Below are 20,999 nucleotides of genomic sequence, written 5' to 3'. Positions count from 1 at the left end.
TTTGATGGATTTCATGTCTTATCAAATGCTCTATATTTAGGGTATGGACCCTAGCCACCAGTTATTATTGTTACCATGGCGATTAATATTGCTACTACTACCTTTTTAATAGCAGAAGAACTGAAGGAACTGGTTGTTGAACTAAGAGTCGGGAGATCCCAGCTTGACTACCTTTCTTACCAGTGTCCCTGGAGTATCTGCCACAAAGTTTTTAGGAATCAGTGGCACGCTCCTGGCGCATGTGACCTTACCTTGGGAACCGGGGCCACTGGATGAAGTGCAGAACATCTCCAGCAAGAATGTCAGCAGAGGGCTGCTCGGGTGGCTCAGTCTGTTGAGTGTCCGACTCTTGATCTCAGCTCAGGTCTTGGTCTCAGGGTTGTGAGTTCAAGCCCCTGAGCCTACTTAAAAAAAGAGAGAGAGAGAGAGAGAGAGAAAAGAATGCCAGCAGAAAGGACATATCTAAGGGTGCAGCCTGCTTTTAGCCATACATGAAACAGGCAGTCCCCAACACAAGTTGCTTGAGGGGCACTAAATATACCCACTCCTGCCTTCAACATATCTCCCTCACTGCCATGCAAAATACGGCCGTTCAAAGAGGACTATGAAAAGGTCTATAAATATAAGGAGGAAAAGCTCTATAAACGTATGGAGCCGTGCAAAGGACAGAATTAGTTTCCAGAACCCAGGGCTTATCGAAGTCAAAATGAACGCAGCAGGATCAATGGACACACTCTCAGCAGAGCAAACGAGGAGCTCCCAGCAGGGGATGTTGGAAGAGCATGGCTTGGCTAGCCTTCTCCATTCGTAGAAGGAGACACACCCAGGTTGGTGGTCATGGCAACCTGCCTGTTCAGGGCGAGGCTGCGGGAAGCTTCTCACACCCGAGCCCACGTCAAGCTAATCCTGCGGCGTGATTCCTTCTCTTGTTCCCCCAAACAGCCTCTCAAAGATTGTATCACCATGACCTAACATCTGGGTGGAGGGGCCAGTGTCTTACCAGACCCCCAGCACCATGTGGGTCGTCGAACACAGAAGTACCGGGTCGTAGAATGACCACGAGGCATCACGTGTGCGTGGCGACAGACTGTCTGTAGTACGTATGTGCCACCTGTCAGCCAGGCCTACCACGGCCCCTCGCTGAGGGTGCAGCCTCAGGCGTGTGGAGGGGTGACAGTGAAACCTCCACCATGGGATTGTGTTCAGAAAGGCTGAGATCAGGCAGCGGAGCCGCTCGAGGCCTGGTGAGCAGGTGCTCGGTGAATGCAAGTGGTTACTTGTTTGGGTCTGTTCATCTGGGCTGCGCACCCACCTAACCGCAGGCGGTTCTTGAGAAAAACCCAGTGAGTTCTATCTTTGCTTAAATTGGAGCAGAGGCTTCCTTCCTCCTTGTCTGGAGGGGCCCGAGTCCCTGGGGTGAGTGGGGGGGGACAAGAGAAGGTGGGGGTTTCCTTGAAATTACCAACCTTCCATTTTGCTTATGACTCTCCCTGTCTTGCTGAACAGAGAGGAAACAGTAGGGCGAACAGCTCGTGAGGGCCCTGGTGACTTCCGGTTGCGGGAAAAGAGGGAGTGAGGGAATGATGCCTAAAAAAAACCCAAGCACAGAAGCAACCGATTAATTTGCTCATTTTAAAAAAACTATTTGGGAGAATTTTTTTTTTTTTTTTTTTTTTTTTTGCCTCTAAATAGCTTACTATTTGGCTCCCGGTTTTTATCACGAGAATGCTATAATATTAAAGTCAATTTTAAAAGATTAAAAAAAAATCTATTCCTATCCATGTCACCCCAAACCTCAGCTGCTTTTTTATTTCTGAGCCCTTGCTCCGTCTGTGTCCATGAAACTGGAAAATTCTGGGAGCAAAAATAACTTATGCATAATGAACTTTAGTCTCTAACTGAAATAAGATGACTTCAGATTTATGAAAGCTTGTACCAATGTGTTTATATTTCAATTTTTCCTACATTTGCATTCACTTCTCCACATCCCTGCCCCCAAATCTGAAATAAAAACATTCTCTTACAAAAGCCAGCCCTTCCCCTGGCTTGTTTGTCTCCAGAAGTTCTACACCTTTTGGTAGGACAGTTACCTCCCTCCCATTCCCAGGGGCTTGCCCCCAAGGGCGAAAGTGGCAAAGATCAGGAAGCCAACTAAGAAGTAGGACTTCAGTATAAATTTTGGTTTTGTTACTTACTATTATTACTTAGCTCCCTTTCCTCATCTGTAAAATAGTGGCACTAACACCGATCCTCCCCGTTTTGGGGAGTGAGTGAGAGAAAGGATTTTACATCGCGCACTTATTTGGAACATGGGATAAATGGTCTTTGCATTGACTTCCTAGATGAGCTACCACAAACTGGATGGCTGTGAGCGACAGAAATGTATTCTCTCATAGTTCAGGAGATCTGGGGTCTGAAGTCGTGGTGTTGACAGGGTTGGTTCCTTCTAGAAACTCTGAGGGAGATCTGTTCTCCATGGACTTCCTAGCTTTTGGTGGTTGCTTGCTGTTCCTGGGCTTCTAGCTGCATCAGTTTAACTTCTGTCTCTATCATAACATGGCTTTCTTCCTCCTGTGTGTGTGTCTCCATGCCCTGTCCTCTTAGAAGGACTCCATCTGGTGGATTAGGGCCCACCCCAATCCACAATGACCTCCTCTTAACCAATTCATCTGCAAAGACTCTGTTTCCATATAAGGTACATTCTGAGGTTCTGAGTGAACATGGATTTTATTTTGGGGGGGGACACTTTTCGCCCCCCCTAGAGTAACCATCACTATGGAAGCATGAAAGAACAGGACCTGCTGCTCTCGTCTGTACCGGCAAAATCGTGCAGAGTATCAAGGAGACCGAAGAATGTCCCAAGGCTTTCCTGGAAGAAACATTCTCTCTCTTAAATTGTCAAACTCCCTGTCTGAGTTGCAGCCCGAGGAAATGCGCATGACTTCCCCGAGTCTCTCTCATTTCCTTCCCTGTGAAATGGGAGTTAATCTATCAATGAAGATGTACTGATGGACCCTGGGCATCATGACACCCCCCAGCATCCCATAATGACAAGCAGTTGTCCTTGAGATTACTTACGGATGCGGGGAAATCTACCATGATTTTGGAGCTTGGCGGTCATGCATGCTCAGTTTTTGATGACCTCTGAATCTAACACTGACACAGACAAGGAAAATAAACTCCTGTAAACTCCCCGGGTCTTGTAAGACAGGATGTCATGGCCGGACGTGGTCCTTCAAAGTGGACGTCTGCCTCCTGAGGCATCACATCTGTCTTTCCTTAGCTCTTCACAAAGGCTGCGAGAAGAGAGAAGGGGTACAGGGAGACAAGAGAAAAGCAGCGGCTTGATTTACAGAATGACAGAAGCAGATTTCATGGCTGTTTGGTGGTGGTTGTTTTCTTGGCTCCCAGAAGATCTCGTATTTCCATCTCCAGTCCTTGGCAAGAGTATTTGTTCTTGGGGAGTGACCGGGTTCCATCAGTGCTCCGAGCTATGGGTTGAAGCCACAGACCAAGCTGTTAAGTCCTTGTTCCCAGCACAAGGCTTTCTGTTCAGGCCATTTTGCATCCTTGTTAAACCCGCAGGGAGAGAAATGCTACACCTAGTCCACTTGCCTGCTACAACCACCGTGGCCGAGAATTCTCCACCTGAGACTCCAGTGCACAAGTTTTCTGTGAACTTATCAGCCTCGCTGTCGCCTGTGATCCCAGGGTGGCCCCTGATTATCAACACAAGCCCCCTCACTGATGCCTTCAAAGTGAACTGGCTGTCAGACACTGACTTTGAGGTAAGCACATCTCACTTGGGAGTTGTCCACAGAGAGGAGTCCTGAAGATGAGGGTGGATGGGATTCTAGATCGCTGACCATTTCCTTCTCTTCCCCTGGCTCACTCTCCCCTCTAGTAAGACCCAGAAAGCCCACCTGGGGCATCCGAGAGCCCTCTATGCGAGAGGGCCCTAAACACTTTGGACCTTCTTTCTCCACTTAATCCAGTGCAATGGGCAATAGGCTCAAATTGTTACAAATAGAAGTCCTGTTTCTCATTGCCACCCACCCTCACATGACATCGGGTGTTAGGTGTGTGTTGACAGTATCTAAATCCTTTGGGTGGCATAGTGTGGGCATTCATCTCCTCAGAAGCCAGGCCCTGATGAACTTGTGTCAGGTGATTCTGCTTTTCTCGAATTCTGTGATTTTCCAGGAGGAAATCTGTGAGGAGACTTATTTAATATGGAAGAACATACCTTTCATAAAAATACGAGCCTGAATGTCCAGCAGTGCTGCATGAATGATTCCTCTTGGATAATTCAGACCCCGTCATTCACATTCAGGAGCTATTACACCCCTGCTCTCTTTTCTAGTTTGTCATGTTAGTCTTTTCCAAAGTTGGTGCTCCTCCTTAGGTAGGACAAACCTACCTGCGTGTTTTCCACTGGTACCTTCAGAGGCCCTTCTAGGGATGACTTTAGGGTCCAGGTGTCTGAACCCTCCCCACCCCTGCCCTTCCCTCAACTGGCATAGGAACCTCTGGCAATTAACATTAGCCCTGACTTGGGTCCTGCCTGTCATCGTCCTGCGGATGTGGTGGAACCCCGTGGACTCAGCCTGCTTCGTCGAGGCTCGGTTGCCTCCTTGAGGTACATACTAGGTGTTCTTAAACACAGCTGATCGTGAGAGTCCCAAGGGGAGCTCTTAAAAAGTGTGCATGTCTGGGCCCCAGAGCAGAGCTGGAGAACCCAGGACGTGTAGCAGAACTCAGGAAGGCAGTATACTCAGCACCCCTGGGGGCAGGCTCTTTGATGCATACGGAGCACACATTCAGCATCCAGCATAGAGTCCCTGGGCCCAGAGGCTGGTTCTGTGACTCCTCTCTGCCCTATCTCCCTGGCCCTGGACATCTGGCTCGTCTTCCACAGCTGCTGCTCATCTGGCCCTAGAAGCCCTGCCAAAGGCTTGCACATGTACAGCATGGAGTATATGCTGGACACTGTGGCACACTTCACACGGATTTCCTCTTGTAATATTCCAACATTCCAGTGATTTTATTTATGTTACTGTCCCCTTTTCACAGGTGGAGGAAACTGAAGCAAAACTCGTTAAATAACTTGCCCTGGGTTGCGCAGCTCTTCGGGGGTTGAGCTGAACCTGGAACCCAGGCAGTCTGACTTCAGACCTCTGCCTATTTTGGGGAACGGTATAATTCATACAGCGTGCAATTCACCCATTGAAAATGTACAATTCGGTGGTTTTTACTGCATTCACAGACCATCACCACTATCTACTTTTAGGACACTTTCCCTAGTTCCCCCAGTCCCTGGCACCCCCTTATCTCCTTTCTGCCTTAATGGATTTGCCTATCCTGGGCATCGTCTATGAATGGATTCACATTGTGCGTGGTCTTTAGTGACTGGCTAGTTTCCTTTAAGCCTGGGTCAACAACTTCTTCCTTTTCGTGGCTGAGTCATATTCCACCGAATGGACAGACCATAGTTTGTCTCTCTGCTCAGCAGCTGACAGACATCGGGGTGGTTCCCCATTGAGGGCACTCACCCTCAGCCTCTAGAGTCTACTGCCTTCGATGATGATGATGGCAACCGTGCGGAGGTCCCATTGCACATTCACATCCTGACCTCTGGATTGTCACTACTGACACTGACGCTATCACCATGGAAAAGGCTTTATTCCTATTTTCGAACTAAGATTGCAGAGAGACAGCAAGGTTAGCTGGTGTGTCTGAGATCACGTAGCCATAACAGATGAAGCAAGAACTTAACTCAGGTCTTCTGATGGCCAATCCTAGGCTCTTTCTCCCACATTGCCCTGTGCATCTGTTGCTGGTTTGGGGAGCCCCCCAAATCAGGTGAAAAGACCTATTCTTTCCATGTTTGATGTGATTCCAACAGGGCTGACAGTCAAGGAAGAATTCCATCCTGTGTCTGACCTCTAGAAATGGGGGCTTTCTTAGCACCTCCCATCCGAGGTAGGCTCCAGTGTTTAGTGTATTGTCCCAGGCCTGGTGCCCTCCTGGACACTGTGTCGGTGCTAGGATGGGCCACACGGCCATGGGTCCTGAAGCATTGGTTGCTTCTCCCCAGAAACCACCCAATAGCATCAACTATCCCCTCCAGAAAGGTCCTATTGTCCAACCCAAAATGCTCACAAAAGCTGCTTCTGCTGCCTACAGAACGGGTCAGTGCCATCCCCGTGGCGGAACCTGACTCCTCCTTGGGCCGACTTGACACTCTGCAGAAGAAAGCTAGCAACGAGGTTTTTGGGTCTCTGGCCCAGAGGTTTAGTCACTGTTGGCCTTGGGACTCAGTTGTACAAGACTTTCTGAGGGTGACCTCTGAATCATGCCAGAGACCAGGCCTCTCTGCTTTCAAACACAGCTGCTGGGACTTCTGGGGGCCCGGGGAGAGTAAGAAGGGTTAATAATAATGATGCTAATGATAACAACTCCTATTTATGGCGCATTGACCATATGCCAGGAATCCCCCTAAACATTTTGTGAATTCATTTATTTAATCCCCATAACAGCACCACGACGCGGTGTGCTGCTATTATTTGCATGTTAGAGGTGGGGAAGCGCCGCACAGAGAGGTCTCACCTGCTACATGCCAAGCATGGGAGACGGGTCATCTTCACGCATGTGGGTGCCGGGCTGACACTGCTCACAGGCAGAGACGAGACTACCTCATTTCCTCTCTCAACCCTCCTCCAGACCTTCTCCCTCCACTGCATGCACTCGTTCCCATCTGTGGTTGTCTTCTGTCAACCAATCGAGAGCTCACACAGCCTCCTCCATGAAGCCTCCCCTGACTACACACAACTCACAATGAACTTTGCCTGGGTCAGCACTTCTAGTGTTTTGTTATAAGACCCTGTATTGTACTTCAGCTCTTTAACTAGGGCAAGGAGTATTTCCCTAATTATAATCACGTGGAAACAAAATCAGGGAAAGGTAAAGGACTTTCCCAAGGTCACACCAAAGTTCAGCTGTGACAGTGAGATTGGAACTAAGTGCTCTCCTAAGGACGGGAGACTGAACGCCTGCCTGGCCTGAGTCATAATAATAAACAAAATTTCCATTGGCATAATTAAGACATTTATGAAATTTAGTCCTTGAGGTCCCAAAGGGCTCTGGGCACTCTGCGGTCTAAGCTGGTGGCCGGAGTATGCATGTAGGCACAGGAGGTCACAAGTTGGCCTCCAGCTAGCCTCAGCAGGACCCTCCCATTGTGGGCCAGCCGGGTTCCTGCTGACAATTCCAGTGATGTTTCTCTGGCCCTGGTTCTTGGTGTCCCTCCCACATCTCCAAAACACTTATAGCGCAGGAGACAAGTTTCCACGAGCGGGAGAATGTGTGGAAACGCACAAAAACACTGAGCCGGCTGTTGATGTAAGTATATATTGTTCCTTATTTCTGCAGATGTATCCTTCCCTTGTTTATTCGTGGTCATGGCCTTGGGAAAATTTGCATGGAGTGCCGAGTCAAGATGTGACTTAACAGCAATCCCAGGAAAGAGCAGTGGCTTATTCTTAAAGCCCAGGAAGCCCAACTACGTTCAGGGTTGCTAAGGGGCTTGTCTAGGTGCCTAACCCAAGCAGCGACAGGGTTTTAATTCCTGGCTTTCCATCTCCAGTCGATGGAACCAGGATGTCGTCTAAATATTTTCTTTCCTCTGAAAAGCAGCATCACGCACAGGAGTCCCCTTGGCAAAAGGGCTTATGTTGGAAGGACTAAGGCAATACAACCGGTTCCTCTGACTGTGGGGGAAAGATGGTTTCCAGGATGCTGGTTGCTTCCTTCCTAGTAATGTTCCTTTGCAAAATGCATGCATACAAAACAGATCTCCTTTCACATGGTTACTAAGAATTCTGCCTTTGCTTTTAGGTTGTCACCACTGGGACGGAACAACTAGACTTTGAAACAGGACCAAACATATTTGATTTGCAGATTTATGTCAAGGATGATGTCGGTGTCACCGACCTCCAGATCCTGACTGTCCAGGTGACAGATGTGAATGAGCCACCTCAGTTCCAAGGCAACTTGGCAAAAGGTAAGATACACTGGGCTGTGCAGTGCAGCCCAGATGGTGGCATCGGGGGGCACCCTGGGGGACAGAGCAAAAGAGAAAAGTAAGTAAACAAGCAGCTGTTTGCCTAGAAGAGGCAGCTGCTTAATGAGCAGGGAATAAATGAAACGTCCTCCAGCACAGGACTCCCCAAAATGATGCCCAACAATTTACAAAGCCCCTCACTTCTGTGGTTTCTCTTGGGCTTCTCTCAGTCCTGGGGAGGAAACTGAGGCTGAGGAACCTCGAGAGGGGGTCATTCTGAAGGAAGCTGGGCCGAGCCCATCGGAAGCTCATCCCCGTGTGCTGTGGTCATTGAGTGACGTGTTCATTCTCCCCACAGGCCCCCGGAGGGCAGTATGTGACTGGGGTCTGCTGCAGAGCCGGGACAATATAAAGGACTGAGCACAGGGTAACTTCCTGCATGGTCTCTGCCAGGCTCATGACTTTGAGCCATACTGACAACCTCCACCTCTGTCATTTTAGTCCAGCTTCTCCTCCAAGCTCCTGACTTAAATATCCCGCCGTCTTATCCCACATCTCTGTCTGCCATGTCTAATAGGCATGTGGGATTTTGTGAGGTGACTTTTGGAATGCTCCCAGCTCACCTAAGTGTGAGGGTTGGTTGCCAGTGGAGCCAACCATGTGATTAGAAGGTTGGAACTTTCAGTCCCGCACTCCACCTCACCTTTACCTCTGTGGAGGGCAGGAGGGTAGAGATGGTGCTCAGTGGCTGATAGCCAATGATGTAAATCAGTCATGCCAATGTAATCAAGCCCCATAAAAACACTGAACGATGGGGTTTGGGGAGTTTCCAGGTTGATGAACCATCTTGCTCTTCCAGGGGTGGGTGGTGTGCCCGGAGAGCATGGAAGCTCTGTGCTCCTTTCCCCATATCATGCCCTATGCGTCTCTTACATCTGTCTGTTCCTGAGTTATATCCTTTTGTAATAAACCAGTAATCTAGTAAGTAAAGTATTTCCCTGAGTTTTGTGATTCCCCTCTAGCAAATTCATTGAACCCAAAGAGGGGATGGTGGGAAACTCAGATTTATAGCTCGTGGATCAGAGGCATGGGGAACAACCTGAACTTGAAATTGGTGTCTGAAGTGGGGGTTGGGGGTGTCTCGTGGGGCGGAGTCCTTGGTCTGTGGAATCTGAAGTTTGTCTCTGGGTAGCTAGTATCAGAATTGAGTTGAATTGTAGAACCCCCAGCTGGTGCCAAAGGATCTCTTGGTGGTGCAGGAAAATCCCCCACACATTAGAATTGGTGTCAGAACATGACATCTTCAAACGTAACATGCCCCCAAATCAAACTCTTGACTTCCACTCCACCCCTGGCCCCCACCATCCCCCCCCACCCCCGCCAAATCTGCTTCTCCTGTCTTTCCCATTTTAGCTACTTCGAAGCTTCGAAGTCAGCTTTGACTCTTCCGCCTTTCACACCCAACATCAAATCCGTGAGGAAATCTTGCCACTTCCAAGTCTATGCAGTCTGACCGCTCCCTGGCATCTCCATCCATACCACCACGGTGCAAGTCCGTAGTCATGTGTCACCTGGATTATTGCGATGGTGAGCTAACCGGCCTCCCTGCTCTGCGCTTGTCTCCGTCCATCTATTCTCTGCATAGCAGCCAGAAGGATCTTGTTGAATGTCAGTCAAATCAAGGCACTCCTCTGCTTAAAACCCCACAAGAACTTCCCATCTCCCTCAAGAGGAGAGCCAGAGTCTCCTTAAGGCGCCGTCAAATCTGGCCCCCTCCCACCCTCACCGTGTCCTCTTCTGCACATTTCCTCCCACCGCCTCTGCTGTGGCCCCCATACCACCCTCACCCTCGCTGGCATCTCCGCAGTTGCTCTTTGACCCTTCCCCCATATCTCTACGATCCTCATTTCTTTAAGAATCTAGACTCAAGTGTCACGAATCTTCCACAACCACTCCATTTCACACTGTAATCCAACCCACAACACTCCATTTCCTGATTTTCTCCAGGACCTTGCTCAGTAACGTCCACATATTTTGCTCATTTATTTTATTGTCCATATCGTCCCATTATCGTGCAAGCTCCGCGAGAGCGGGGTTTTGTGTTCTGTGAACTGCTATGTTCCCAGTGCGTGGATAGATCAGTGTCTGGTACCGAGTGAGAACCCAGTAAACATCGTTTTGAGTGAAAGCACGAGCAATGATAAAGGTGAATGAGAGCTGGAGCTCAGATCGAAGACAGGCTGGGTTTGAAGTTTTATGCTCTCACTTCCTTCCTCGCTGAGACCTCCTAACTTCCTCATTTGTAAAGTGGAAAGAATTGCGACACCTATGCACGGGGGTTATGACGATAAAGGAGAAAACATAAGCCCTCAGCACCGTGGCTCCGAAGAGTGAGCTGACATGCACATTCCCAGCCCTCCCGCAGAAGGACGGGCTCTCGGAGAGGCCAGAGTGGAGGGGGGCAGCCCCTCCGGCGGGGCTGGTGGTGCCAAGTGCCGGGTTCCCCCTGCCTTCCCAGAACTCTGAAGGAGATGAAGTCAATTTCTGGTCCCCTTCCGGAGCCTCTGCAGCCCTCTTCCTGAATCCTGCTGCAAGTCCTTTCAGCCCGACATGCTAAGTGCACTTCAATAGGAGACCTCCGCTCGGTTTTGGAGGAATTTGCACGTGAAAGTGAATCAGATCAGGGAGCAGCCTCACACGGAGGTTCCTCCCCTAGATCATCTCTTGGCGGAGGAAATGCGGGAAGATGTGATCCCAGCTTGGCCACTCAAGTACTTCATAAATTCCCATAAGCGGTCCGCTCACACCAGCTGGCCGTGGGCTAACTCCCGGCCTTTATTCCTGCATCCCTCCTTCCCACGACGCCAATGCGCTTGGTTCTCCTTGGCTGGGTGCGGCTGTCCCCATTCTGTAATTCCTTATTTGCTTTATCTAATAAAATGCCCCTTCTTCCACTTTGGATGCTGCTCTAGGTCTAGACCTGTACATACTGGAAGGAGCAAACCCGGGATTCCTTTACCAGGTTGAGGCCTTCGATCCAGAAGACACAAGCCGAAACATACCCCTCCATGTAAGTCTCCTCGATAAACAAGACGGGCTTCTCCGTGCTGTCTTTGACATGGGAGCCTGGAGCCTCGGCCAGGGGCTTGGGCAGTGGTGCGGGGAGGAAGAGGCTGTCCAAAGCCCCAGCAGAGAGGACGGGGGATGTCGGAATGGGTAAGGGAGCTCCAGACATAGACACCCCAGATTAGACTTGTGGCTCTGTGTGATCTCGGACATGTTCTTAACCTCTTTGAGCTTCCATTTCTTCATCTATAAAATGGAAGAACCGCACCTACACAGCTGGGGGATTGTAAGGATGAGCGAAGGCACATAAGGCCACGTAGCACAGTGCCTGGCATATTGAAATTGCTCAGCATTTTTAAATTCCAAGGTGATAAAAATCCAGCTGTATTCTTTTAAAAGTAAGCAAAAACTGTGTACCCCAAAGGCCGGCATTAACACTTCCTTTTCAAGAGAGGACGTCAAGCTGCTTGGAGGCAAGTTAAAAAATAAAAAATAAAAAGGTTGAAAGAGAGTCCCAGAAATTCTAAAGAAGAGGTGGGGAATCCCACAGAGAATAACCGGAGACCAGGTCCTGGAGCGTTCCCTCATGGTTCAGTCTGAGACAGCTGATCTCTCTTCTCTTCCTTCTAAATCCATTTCCTTCATGCAGTTATCAGTGGACCTCTTATAACCATGAACCCCCAGGCGAAGGAGCCTCTCAGCTTGTCCCTGGGCCAGGACGCTGTGGCTCCTAGCTCTGTCCCTCCAAGGGGCTCCTGCCTCCTGCAGTTGGGCAGCCCAGGCTGGAGAAAAAAACCAAAGCCCACACCAGCCAGCCAACAAACCTTGGAGCAGGCATCATTCCTGCAAAGGCCGCCTTACGGAGAAGCATTTACTTGAAATACGACACTCAGGGAATTGGTAACACCGGGAGGCTGTTTCTGCTGCTGGGGCTTGATTTGCAGCTTCGACCGGGCTACTTTTTCTAACAGGAGGAAGTAAGCCTTGGAAATAACCTCCAGGACCCATATAATACGGTCTGCAGGGTCTGAAACAAAGCTGTTTTCAAATTAGCAGACACATCTTGAGTTAGAGTATAGTCTGTTCTTATCAGATTATGACCCTTCTGTCCCCAACATCATTTTTTCAAGGTTCTGTTTGCATGAATAAGTGGAATCGGCACTTAATGGGTCTCTACTATGCGCTAAGAACAATACGAGGTGCTTTAAATGCATTCTTATGAATAACATCCTTGTTATATCAGTTATAAATATGTTTGTCTGAAAATAACAGAAAACCACAGGGGCAGATGTGGGTTTGTTTTTTTTTTTTTCTCTCCCATAACAAGAAGTGCAGAGGTGGGCAGGCGGTCCAGGGCTGGTTTTGTCCTCTTTTTGTTCACCTCATGATTACAATATGTCTGCTATATACCTCCAGGCTTTACCTTTAAGTTCCAGGCAGGAAGAAGGGGGAAAAAAAAAAGTAGGAAGGGGTACAGTGTGAGGAGAGCAGGCCAGCCCAGTCTGTATCTCAAAGACCCTCCTGGTGGCCCTCCCCAGAGGATTTCTGCTTACTTCTCACTGGCCACTGTTGTTTGATGGTGACCAGGGGAAAGGGGATTCTGGATGGGTCAGCAACCCAAAATATAGTACCTCATTTATACATTGAGTTCTTTTCAACACTTAGCAAGAATTCACTATGTGCCAGGCTTTCTATTAGCTACTTTGGGCACAAAGACGAGTAAGACCCATCTTTGTACCTCAAGAAGTTTACAGTCTGGGTGGGAGATGTTCATGCATAGACCAAATTATTATAATTCAATAAGATAATTACTATAAAGTTCATACAAGATGCAGTGGAGGCCAAGTGGAAGGAATCTCAAGTGTCAAGAAAAATGTTTCTTTTTAAATCTCCATCTTTAAATTGTGCAGAAGGAATAAGGTCACGGTGGCCCCTTTAAAAAGCAGGTTGTTACCCTTTCTGGAAGGGAAGAGGCCCCAGGCGGGGAGCAAAGACAGCAGCAGGCCTTGCTCCCTTAAAAGAAAATGTAGTGCCATCCAAAGAGGTCTGAGAGCAGGGGCTGGGGACCTGGATCTAGGGGCCCGCACCTGTGGTTTCTGCAGTGGGTTTAGGAGTTATTTGGGGAGGGGGCGCGTCCGATGCAGCAGAGAGGGTTAATGAAGTCTTTCACACTGGCACAGCACGAACAACTGCAAGAAAGTTAACAGCCAGCCTGGAGGGGCAGGGAGCACAATCTAGAAAGAACCCTTCTCAGACTAGAAAAAGGTACTCAACAGTTTAGGAAGTGACACAGTGTGGACTTTGTGCTTAGACATTTTATTCTGGGCGCTTGGGAGCTACGAAAGGATGTACTTTGCTCTATATAAGGAGAAAGGAGATGGGCTGATTTACTAGGACCAAACCCATGCTTCTCATAGAAGCCCGCAGCGGCTGTAAATTGTGTAAATTGAAACCGGCTGACAAACTTTAAAAAACAACAGACATCTGGGTCCCAACCCCCAGGGAGTCTGATGTGATTGTCCTGGGGTGTGACCCAGGCCTCGGGCTTTTTGAGCCCCCTGCTGAATCTCCTGCACAGCGGGGACTGAGAACCATCACTTTAAGACAAGGTTTCCCAAATTCCCCAAGTCTCTTGGACTTTCTGGTCCTGGGGTCTGGGAGGGGCCTGGGAGTCTGCATATTTGCCAAAAACCCTCGGGTGAGTCTTTCAGTCAGAATGGCTGGGAGGGCTTCTCAGAAGGTGTTCAGGCCCCTGCATGAGGATATACCTAGGATGCTTTTTTTTTTTTAATGTAGGCTGCTTTAAAAAAAACACAGATTCTGACAGTTAAAGCGGCCAACTCTTGATATCAGCTCAGGTCCTGATCTCAGGTTCGTGAGCTCAGGCCCCGCACTGGGCTCCCTGCTAGGCGCGGAGCCTACTTTAAAAATTAATATTAATGGGGAAAAAAAAGATTCCTGGAACACAGACTTCCCAGGTGATTCTGACGCTCTGTACCCTTCGAGAACCACTGAACTGAAGAAACAAGCAGAGGCTTTACCGAGCAGGGCCCGGAGCCACGGCGGGGAGCCACTGCAGGGAGCCTGCCGCTGCCGCTGCTCTTCCGGCCAGGGCCGAGCCGCCACTGGCCCTGCAGGGCCCCGCCACTCATACCCCGGGCCTCATGAGTACCTGTCCTCATGGGATCTGCCCAAGAGCTGGGACTGGCGCGGGGTGAATGGGGTCAGTGTGTGCCCCGGGAACCAGCCCATCGCCAGGACTGCGGCTCCTGCGGGCCCCAGGCCAGCAGCGGCCCCACAGCGGAGGGGGCCAACAGCCAGAGGAAGGGGGCGTGGCCCGCACCCTGTGCGCACAGGCTCCCGCCAGCGGGGTGGGCAACGACCAGCCCGCAAGCTCGGGGCGACAGGACCTGCACCAACTCCAGGCCAAGGACCAGGAGAAGGACAAGCTGAAGCAGTATGGACCATGCATGAACTCACAGTGCCATGCCCTCACAGCTCCGCCCTCTGGAAAGCCCCGGCTCCCTCTCGGAGGGGAGAAGACGATGGCAGAAAACCTCGCCAAGGGCCCCGTCAGCTGCTGTGTAATGGCTAACTATACAGGGGGCGTCTACGGGGCGTACTGGGACATAAACCATGTCATTTCTGTGGCCCGCTGGCTTGTCAGCCATGGCACTGAGTACGGCATCGTTCGGAATTCATGGGGAGAACCCTGGGGTGAGATCGAGGCTGGATGAGGCGAGTGACCTATAGCACCTATAAAGATGGGAACGGGACCCATGACAACCTTGCTGTTGAGGATCCTCTCCGTTTGGGGACCCCATCCTTTAAGATGGGGCTTCAGAAGAGCAGTGTTTGAAGAAATGACATTGGGCACCATAATCAGAGGGGAGCCTACTGTTAGGGGCGCTAGGTTGGTACTGCCACGGTCTGAAGGATCTGGGGGGTGATAGTCAAAGTATCTGGCGGCTGGTCTGGTCAGGGCACTTCACATCTAGCTGGGTGCTGCTAGGGCGGTCCTGAGGGAAGAGTCTGAAATGGGATGGTGGAGACTCTTGGCTCCCCTGCCACCAGGACCATGGCCAACTCTCTACCTGGCGAAGGTGGGATCCGCAAGACAATTATGTGACCTCTGTTCTGACTTATCAGCAGTTCTTATATCACCTTGGAATCACTGGTCCGGGTGGAGGGGGAAGACGGCCATTTCAGATTGCCCAAAATTGATGAATAAAATACGTGACTTCCCACAAGAAAACAAAACAAAACAAAACCAGAACAAGAACAAAGCACCAAAGCATGCGCGTGAAACCACCTTGGCTTGGTTTGTGCCTATCAGCTTTCCTGGTGGGTTCCAAGGAGTTGCCTTGCTGGTGGGAACCACTAAGGAGGGAGTATGAATTACACAATAGCTCTAGGACGTCTCCAGAAACCTCAGCTCCCTTAAAGTGCTGAATCTTACAACCCCTATCCAGCTTAATAAATTGAAACTGTGTCGCAGATAACATAAAAGTGCGGCTAATGCAGAAACCACTGGTGTTTGCTCCCTCTTTCCAAAGAAGTTTTAAAAGCACATAGTTGTACTTTGTTTGGACCAGCACTGCCCAACAGAGCTGGCACGCGAGTTAGGAATGATGCCTGTGTATGTCGTTTTAGATGCTCCAGTAGCCACATTAAAAAGTAAAATGAAACAGGTGAAATTAATTTTAATACACTTCTTAAATTTTAAATACTCTTATCCAAGCTACTATCCTTTCAAAACCTTATCAACATAAAAACGATTCGTGAGATATTTTACCTCCCTTTTCTTAATAGTAAGTCTTTGGACTCATTGTGTCCTTTACACTAATTTATAGCTCACCCCCTTTCAGACCAGCCATACTGCAAATGCTCAGTCGTCACAGGTGCCCATGGCTGGTGGCTTGGGTTGCAGGGTGCAGGCTTGGATCCAGCATTGGCTCCCCCTCCCTGGGTGCCTTCTGTGTTGTGATGGAGTCCAGGTGGAGGCGTGCATTAATACTGGGCTCGGATCGGTTTGTCTGTGAATAATCGTATCTACTGGCATTCCTTCTCTGAGCCCCCTCCCCCAGCGCTTTCCCTACCTCTTGAAGGAGGTTCAATGAGATCCAACCCCCTTCTCGGAAAAGGCCACTGTGACTGTCGCGAAGCCTCCTCGGAGACTCTCAGGACGTTAATCAGTTTCGCAGCTGGAGGCAAAGTGATCTAGCGCAGCGATTCCTCCATTAAGGAGGTTTCTCTTGGCCTTTCCATTAGGGAAGGACTTTTGCATAAAGCGAAATGTGCTTTGTCTTCACCAGGGCAGACAAAGGATGAAATTAAAAGAGCAATTACCTTGCTACTAGCTGGGCTACCAGGAGGGTGACAGGGGAAGTCAGCCTCTCTCCCTGCCTCCATCTTGTGCACGGCTCTGAGACTGTGGTGGCGAGCTGTTCTTTCCCTCTTCCTGGGAATAAAGTGGTCTTTTTTGCTGGTGCTGGCTGGATGGGACTTTTCAGGTGCATTGAGCAGCCCCTTGTTTCTGGATGAGGGAAGAAGCTGAGGCCATTACCTGGGCCCTGGAACTCCAGTGGGAACCGAGGTCTCCTGGCCCAAACCCTGCTCCTTCCCTCCTACCTTGTTCTGGAAAATTCTGTTCTTGGTGTCCCCTTGATTTCCTGAGTAACAGCGCTCTTCCTGCTCCCCACATGTCTCTACCCCCACCACACACACACACACACACACACACGCACACATACACACGCGCACACACGCACACACATGCAGATGCACATCACTTGTTCAATGCCCCATGACATCTGTCTGCTAACTCAGGAGTTCTTGCAAAACGCATTCTGCTCCAGGTTCTTCTCGTTAAAATGCTCAGGAAAGGGAAAAGCAGTGGTTTTGGACAATTCCCGTAGCACATACATCACCCTTGATAACTGTTCATCTGTTGGGAGGGACAGTTCCTCAAATAGATGGTGAGTGTTGTTCTTAAGATTGGTGAAGCCTGAATCAGAGAATAGGACCCAGGCTGATTATGGAAAAGGAATGAGAAAGTATGAGAGGGTTGAATCCTTGGTAGCTTTACCAGGAAAGGATGACATACCCATAGCATTTTTCATTTGTAAATGTGGCTCTTCTTAAAAACATTCAAATACTTGCCTATCACCCACTTAGCTCACCCTCATAACAACACTGCACAAGCCAAGCCAAGTTAAGGGCTGCAGTAGGATTTTTTATGGGTTTTTTTTTCTTTCTCCCAGGCACCCTGCCCTCATACTTCTGTCCCCCACCACCTATCTCTGAGCTGGGATAGGGATGGGACAGGGGAAGAAAGAGGAATCAAGACTTTTATAAAATATTCACCTTACACTGAAAAAATGCAGTGAGAACGTGGCCGCGTATTTATTGGAAGACGATGGTGTGCGCTGTGGATTCTCCTGGGGTGGGGGGTTGGGGGCATGATCTTGGGGGCTTGCTGAGCCATTGGCACTCCTGGCCTTGGGAGGAATAAAGGTCCTTCCTTCCCCCTGGAAACTTGGCCCCTGGAAGCTGACAGCTCTGTTCTTGGGAGACTGGAGGCTGAATTCTTGTCGCCTGATTCCACAGCAGGCCTGAAAGCCACAGATGGCTGCCAACCAGCACAGGTCGGATCACGATTTGCCTGTGGCTCAGGCTGCAGTGAGCAAGCCCCACTGAGGTGGCATGCTCTCCCCCAGGGAGCCTGACATTTCAGGAAACTGGGCCAGCTTCCTCTCACCCTCCTTTCTCCTGACACTAGCAACACGATAAAGGGGGAATGGGGCAGGAAGCTCAGGCTCTGTTGTCTTCCACCCTGAAGGCTTTGTGTCCCTGAGCAAACTGTAGCTGGCAAAAGGGGCTGCAAATAGAGAGACCTGGGGTGGCAGTAAAGGAATATTCCCAGCGGGGACGCTCCGGCGCTTGTCTGACAAGCATTTGTGAACCGAACTGATCTGATTACTCAGGACTTTTCTTAGCTGGTGGTGGCTCAGAGAGGGGCTGCAGCGGCTTCTCATTCTATTTAATTTCTGTTTTCCAAGAATGAATATCAAGGGAGCAGCTTTGATTAAACAAGCCTTTAAAAAGGGAAGAGAATGCCAGGTTTTACAGAAAGCTTTCCCGAGTTGCTGGCAAATGGCCACACGACACAATATTTTTAGTCTATGGATATTATCTCCTTTCTGAGTACAAAACTGCTATTCCCATTAACACAGGCTCGTAGGTTCAGGGATAAGGAAATTAGCCTGGTGTTAAGAGAAAAAAAATCAGGATTCCAGGAAATCAGCCTCTTAATAAAAATGAAAAAGAAATTCTCCATGTTCCTTAGTCTACAGCCATGCACCCTTTCTGTCGGCTGCCGTTTCGTTTTTCTTGCTCGCTGAGATGTAGGCGGAACTGGGGGAGACTTCATAATCCAGCCTTGCCTTACCAAAGTAAAACAGATTGGTTTTTTTTTTTTAATTAGGCAAGATTTTCGTTGTTGTTGCCTTTTTGTTTTGTTTTAAGATTCTTTAAGGTGGGAATGTTGGTCTCCGATGGGAAATAGGCAAGAAGAAAACCCCAATATTTAACATTTAATGAATATGTATTGATTGAGAAAAATATTTATTGAGCATCTATTATGTGTTAGGCACTAGAGATGTAGTAACGAGTAAAATGAAGCCCTTTCCCTCATGGATCTTACACTCTAATCCACAGGGGCAGTTAACCTAGATTGAGGACTTACCATGTGCCAGGCACTGTTCTAGAACTTTAAGTGATAACCCCTTGGACAAGCGCTGTTATTATTACTTTTTGTTGCACAAGCTCTCGCAGCTACAAAGTAGTAGAACCAGGATTCAGACTCAGCAGTCTGGCTCCAGAGCCACCGCACTTGACTCAGCCACCCCCATTCGTGACTCTTCTATTCTAGATGGGGCTAAGTCTCCCTTCTCCATTCCCATCATATGCTGTGTAGTCTCCCTCTGAGCAGGTCTCCCACATTTTCCTTGTATGTTCTGTCAGTTGCCCATCAGCTTTTGGAGAGCAGGGTCTGTCTGTCACCTCTGTGGCCAGAGGCTTTCTCCTGTTTGAGACTAACCAGAACTGAGGCCCTATCTCCTAGAGCATTAGACACACTGGAATGGCATCCCGATCCAGGGGCATATAGTAAATGCCCCCCCCCGGATAAACCCTGCCATTCCATCACATCCAGCTTGAGCCTCCGATCTATGGATATGTGAGGATTCTCTGCAGGGAAGCCTCAGCTCAAAGGCACAGAATGGCTCTGTGTATATAGTCAGCTGCTGCCCAGGCTGTGAGCTGGGGAGACGGTGGGGGGCCTTGGGACTTAAACATTGTACCTTTGAGTGCTGCCACGCTGTTTATACAATTTGGAGGGGCTGGAAGAAGGGTGTTCCTTGCTGTTGCCCAAATATTCCCACTTAAAAATGGGTACGAACCACTTAAGTGACTAGCAAGAAGGACCTAGTAAAGTAAGCCCTGCAGTAGAAAGCTGTGCCATCATTAACCAACCAGGCGGTAAGGTAAGAGTTAAGAATATGGGGAAATGCTCAAGCACAAAGGCAAAGAACGAAGAGAATGTAATTTTGACTAGAGTATCATCTCAATTTTTTTGTGGAGGGTATACGTGTGCATAGAAAAGAACGGGGCTCTTTGTGAAAATCATAAGATTTTATAGGTGACTAATCTTGAGTTTCTTTTTTATATTTTTCTGTCTTTCCTAATTTGTGTCTAAAAGTATGTTTTATTACAATTAGCAAAATGGTTAAAAACCTTATAATGGCCCCAAATGAGATCATTAATCTATTTTCTGTGTATTCTCTCTTCTCCTGTGGGGAGCTTAGCTGCGATCACACAACATAGCAAATCGCTGGGTTGGAAGCCTTGGCTGGCATTTCCTTTGATTCTAGACTTCAGGGGCTGTGGCTCCAATTGCAAAATCTCCACTGATTATCTGATCCAGAGATCTAAGGCCTTGAGGACAGATCATCTCTCATCCTAGTAGGAAATAACGAAACCTTCAAACCTTAAAGCCCTTTGGAACAAATGGCTATAAACACGTAAACCTTGCGTGTTGCTGTGGTGCTTCGCATTTTCCAGCGTGCCTTCTGATGTAATCCTCACAGTAACATGGAGGAGCAGTTGGTGGTATCGTCTGTATATTACAGGCAAGGAAGGGGCTTGTCCCAGGTCCTGTGGTGAGGACCAGAACTTGGACTCAGCTCTTGTGATCCAGGTCCTTCACCTGCTTCGTTGACATCATCATGGCCACAAGGAAGCACTCTTGATGAGCACCCATGGATAGCACAGGGTTGGTCCTCCCATGGGATGCCCTCAGGGGGCTGTGCAAATAAGCCCGTGTTCCCTTCAGAGCAAGTGGGGCCAGGCAAGGGGTCATTACGAGAGCCGGGCTGGGCACGGGGAGCCATAAAGGATTAGATTCTCAACACCCCCAAGATACAGAAAAACTTCACCAGTGGCCCTAAACCTGAGATCAGATTCTAAAACTAAGCCCTTGTAACTCCAAACCAGCTTCCAACCTGTACTTGAGGCCCTGCTAAGTTTCTTCTCTCTTGCACCTCTCCCTTTACTTTCCCCGGCCACCACGTCAGCGAATGATGTTTGTGAACATTTTTGCACCCTCCTATATCATAAGTTTTTTCAAGGGTAGAGACCAGATCTTATTTATGCTAGTATCGTCCTATCGCCTAATGCACGGTAGCCCTGTTTAAATAGTGTGGGTCAGGGCGCCTGGGTGGCTCAGTTGGTTAAGCGACTGCCTTTGGAGCGACTGCCTTCGGCTCAGGTCATGATCCTGGGGCCTCGGGATCGAGTCCCACATCAGGCT

At 49.1% G+C, this 20,999-nt stretch overlaps 1 protein-coding gene across 15 annotated transcripts in view; it reads left to right on the top strand.

Annotated features, from left to right (window-relative positions):
* The window catches only part of CDHR3 (cadherin related family member 3), a 63,164-nt gene that overhangs the window by 6,716 nt on the left and 35,449 nt on the right, over window positions 1-20,999 (top strand). For 9 of the 15 annotated variants that reach the window (XR_003516636.2, XR_003516635.2, XM_027574895.2 and 6 more), the window contains exons 2-4: window positions 3,586-3,788; window positions 7,897-8,062; window positions 11,035-11,132. Coding sequence is in view for 11 of the 15 variants with exons in the window: in XM_027574896.2 (XP_027430697.2) it covers window positions 3,586-3,788; window positions 7,897-8,062; window positions 11,035-11,132 (467 nt within the window). In the remaining 4 variants the exon portion in view is untranslated. Of the gene's footprint in view, window positions 1-3,585; window positions 3,789-7,896; window positions 8,063-8,457; window positions 8,490-9,475; window positions 9,650-11,034; window positions 11,133-20,999 lie in introns of those variants that run through there. The other 6 variants (XM_027574905.2, XM_027574897.2, XM_027574894.2 and 3 more) reach the window with 5 other exon arrangements.

This window comes from Zalophus californianus, chromosome 12 (genome assembly GCF_009762305.2).
Source record: "Zalophus californianus isolate mZalCal1 chromosome 12, mZalCal1.pri.v2, whole genome shotgun sequence".
In the NCBI taxonomy this organism is placed as follows: Eukaryota; Metazoa; Chordata; class Mammalia; order Carnivora; family Otariidae; genus Zalophus; species Zalophus californianus.
This window is presented reverse-complemented; position numbering and strand designations above follow the sequence as displayed.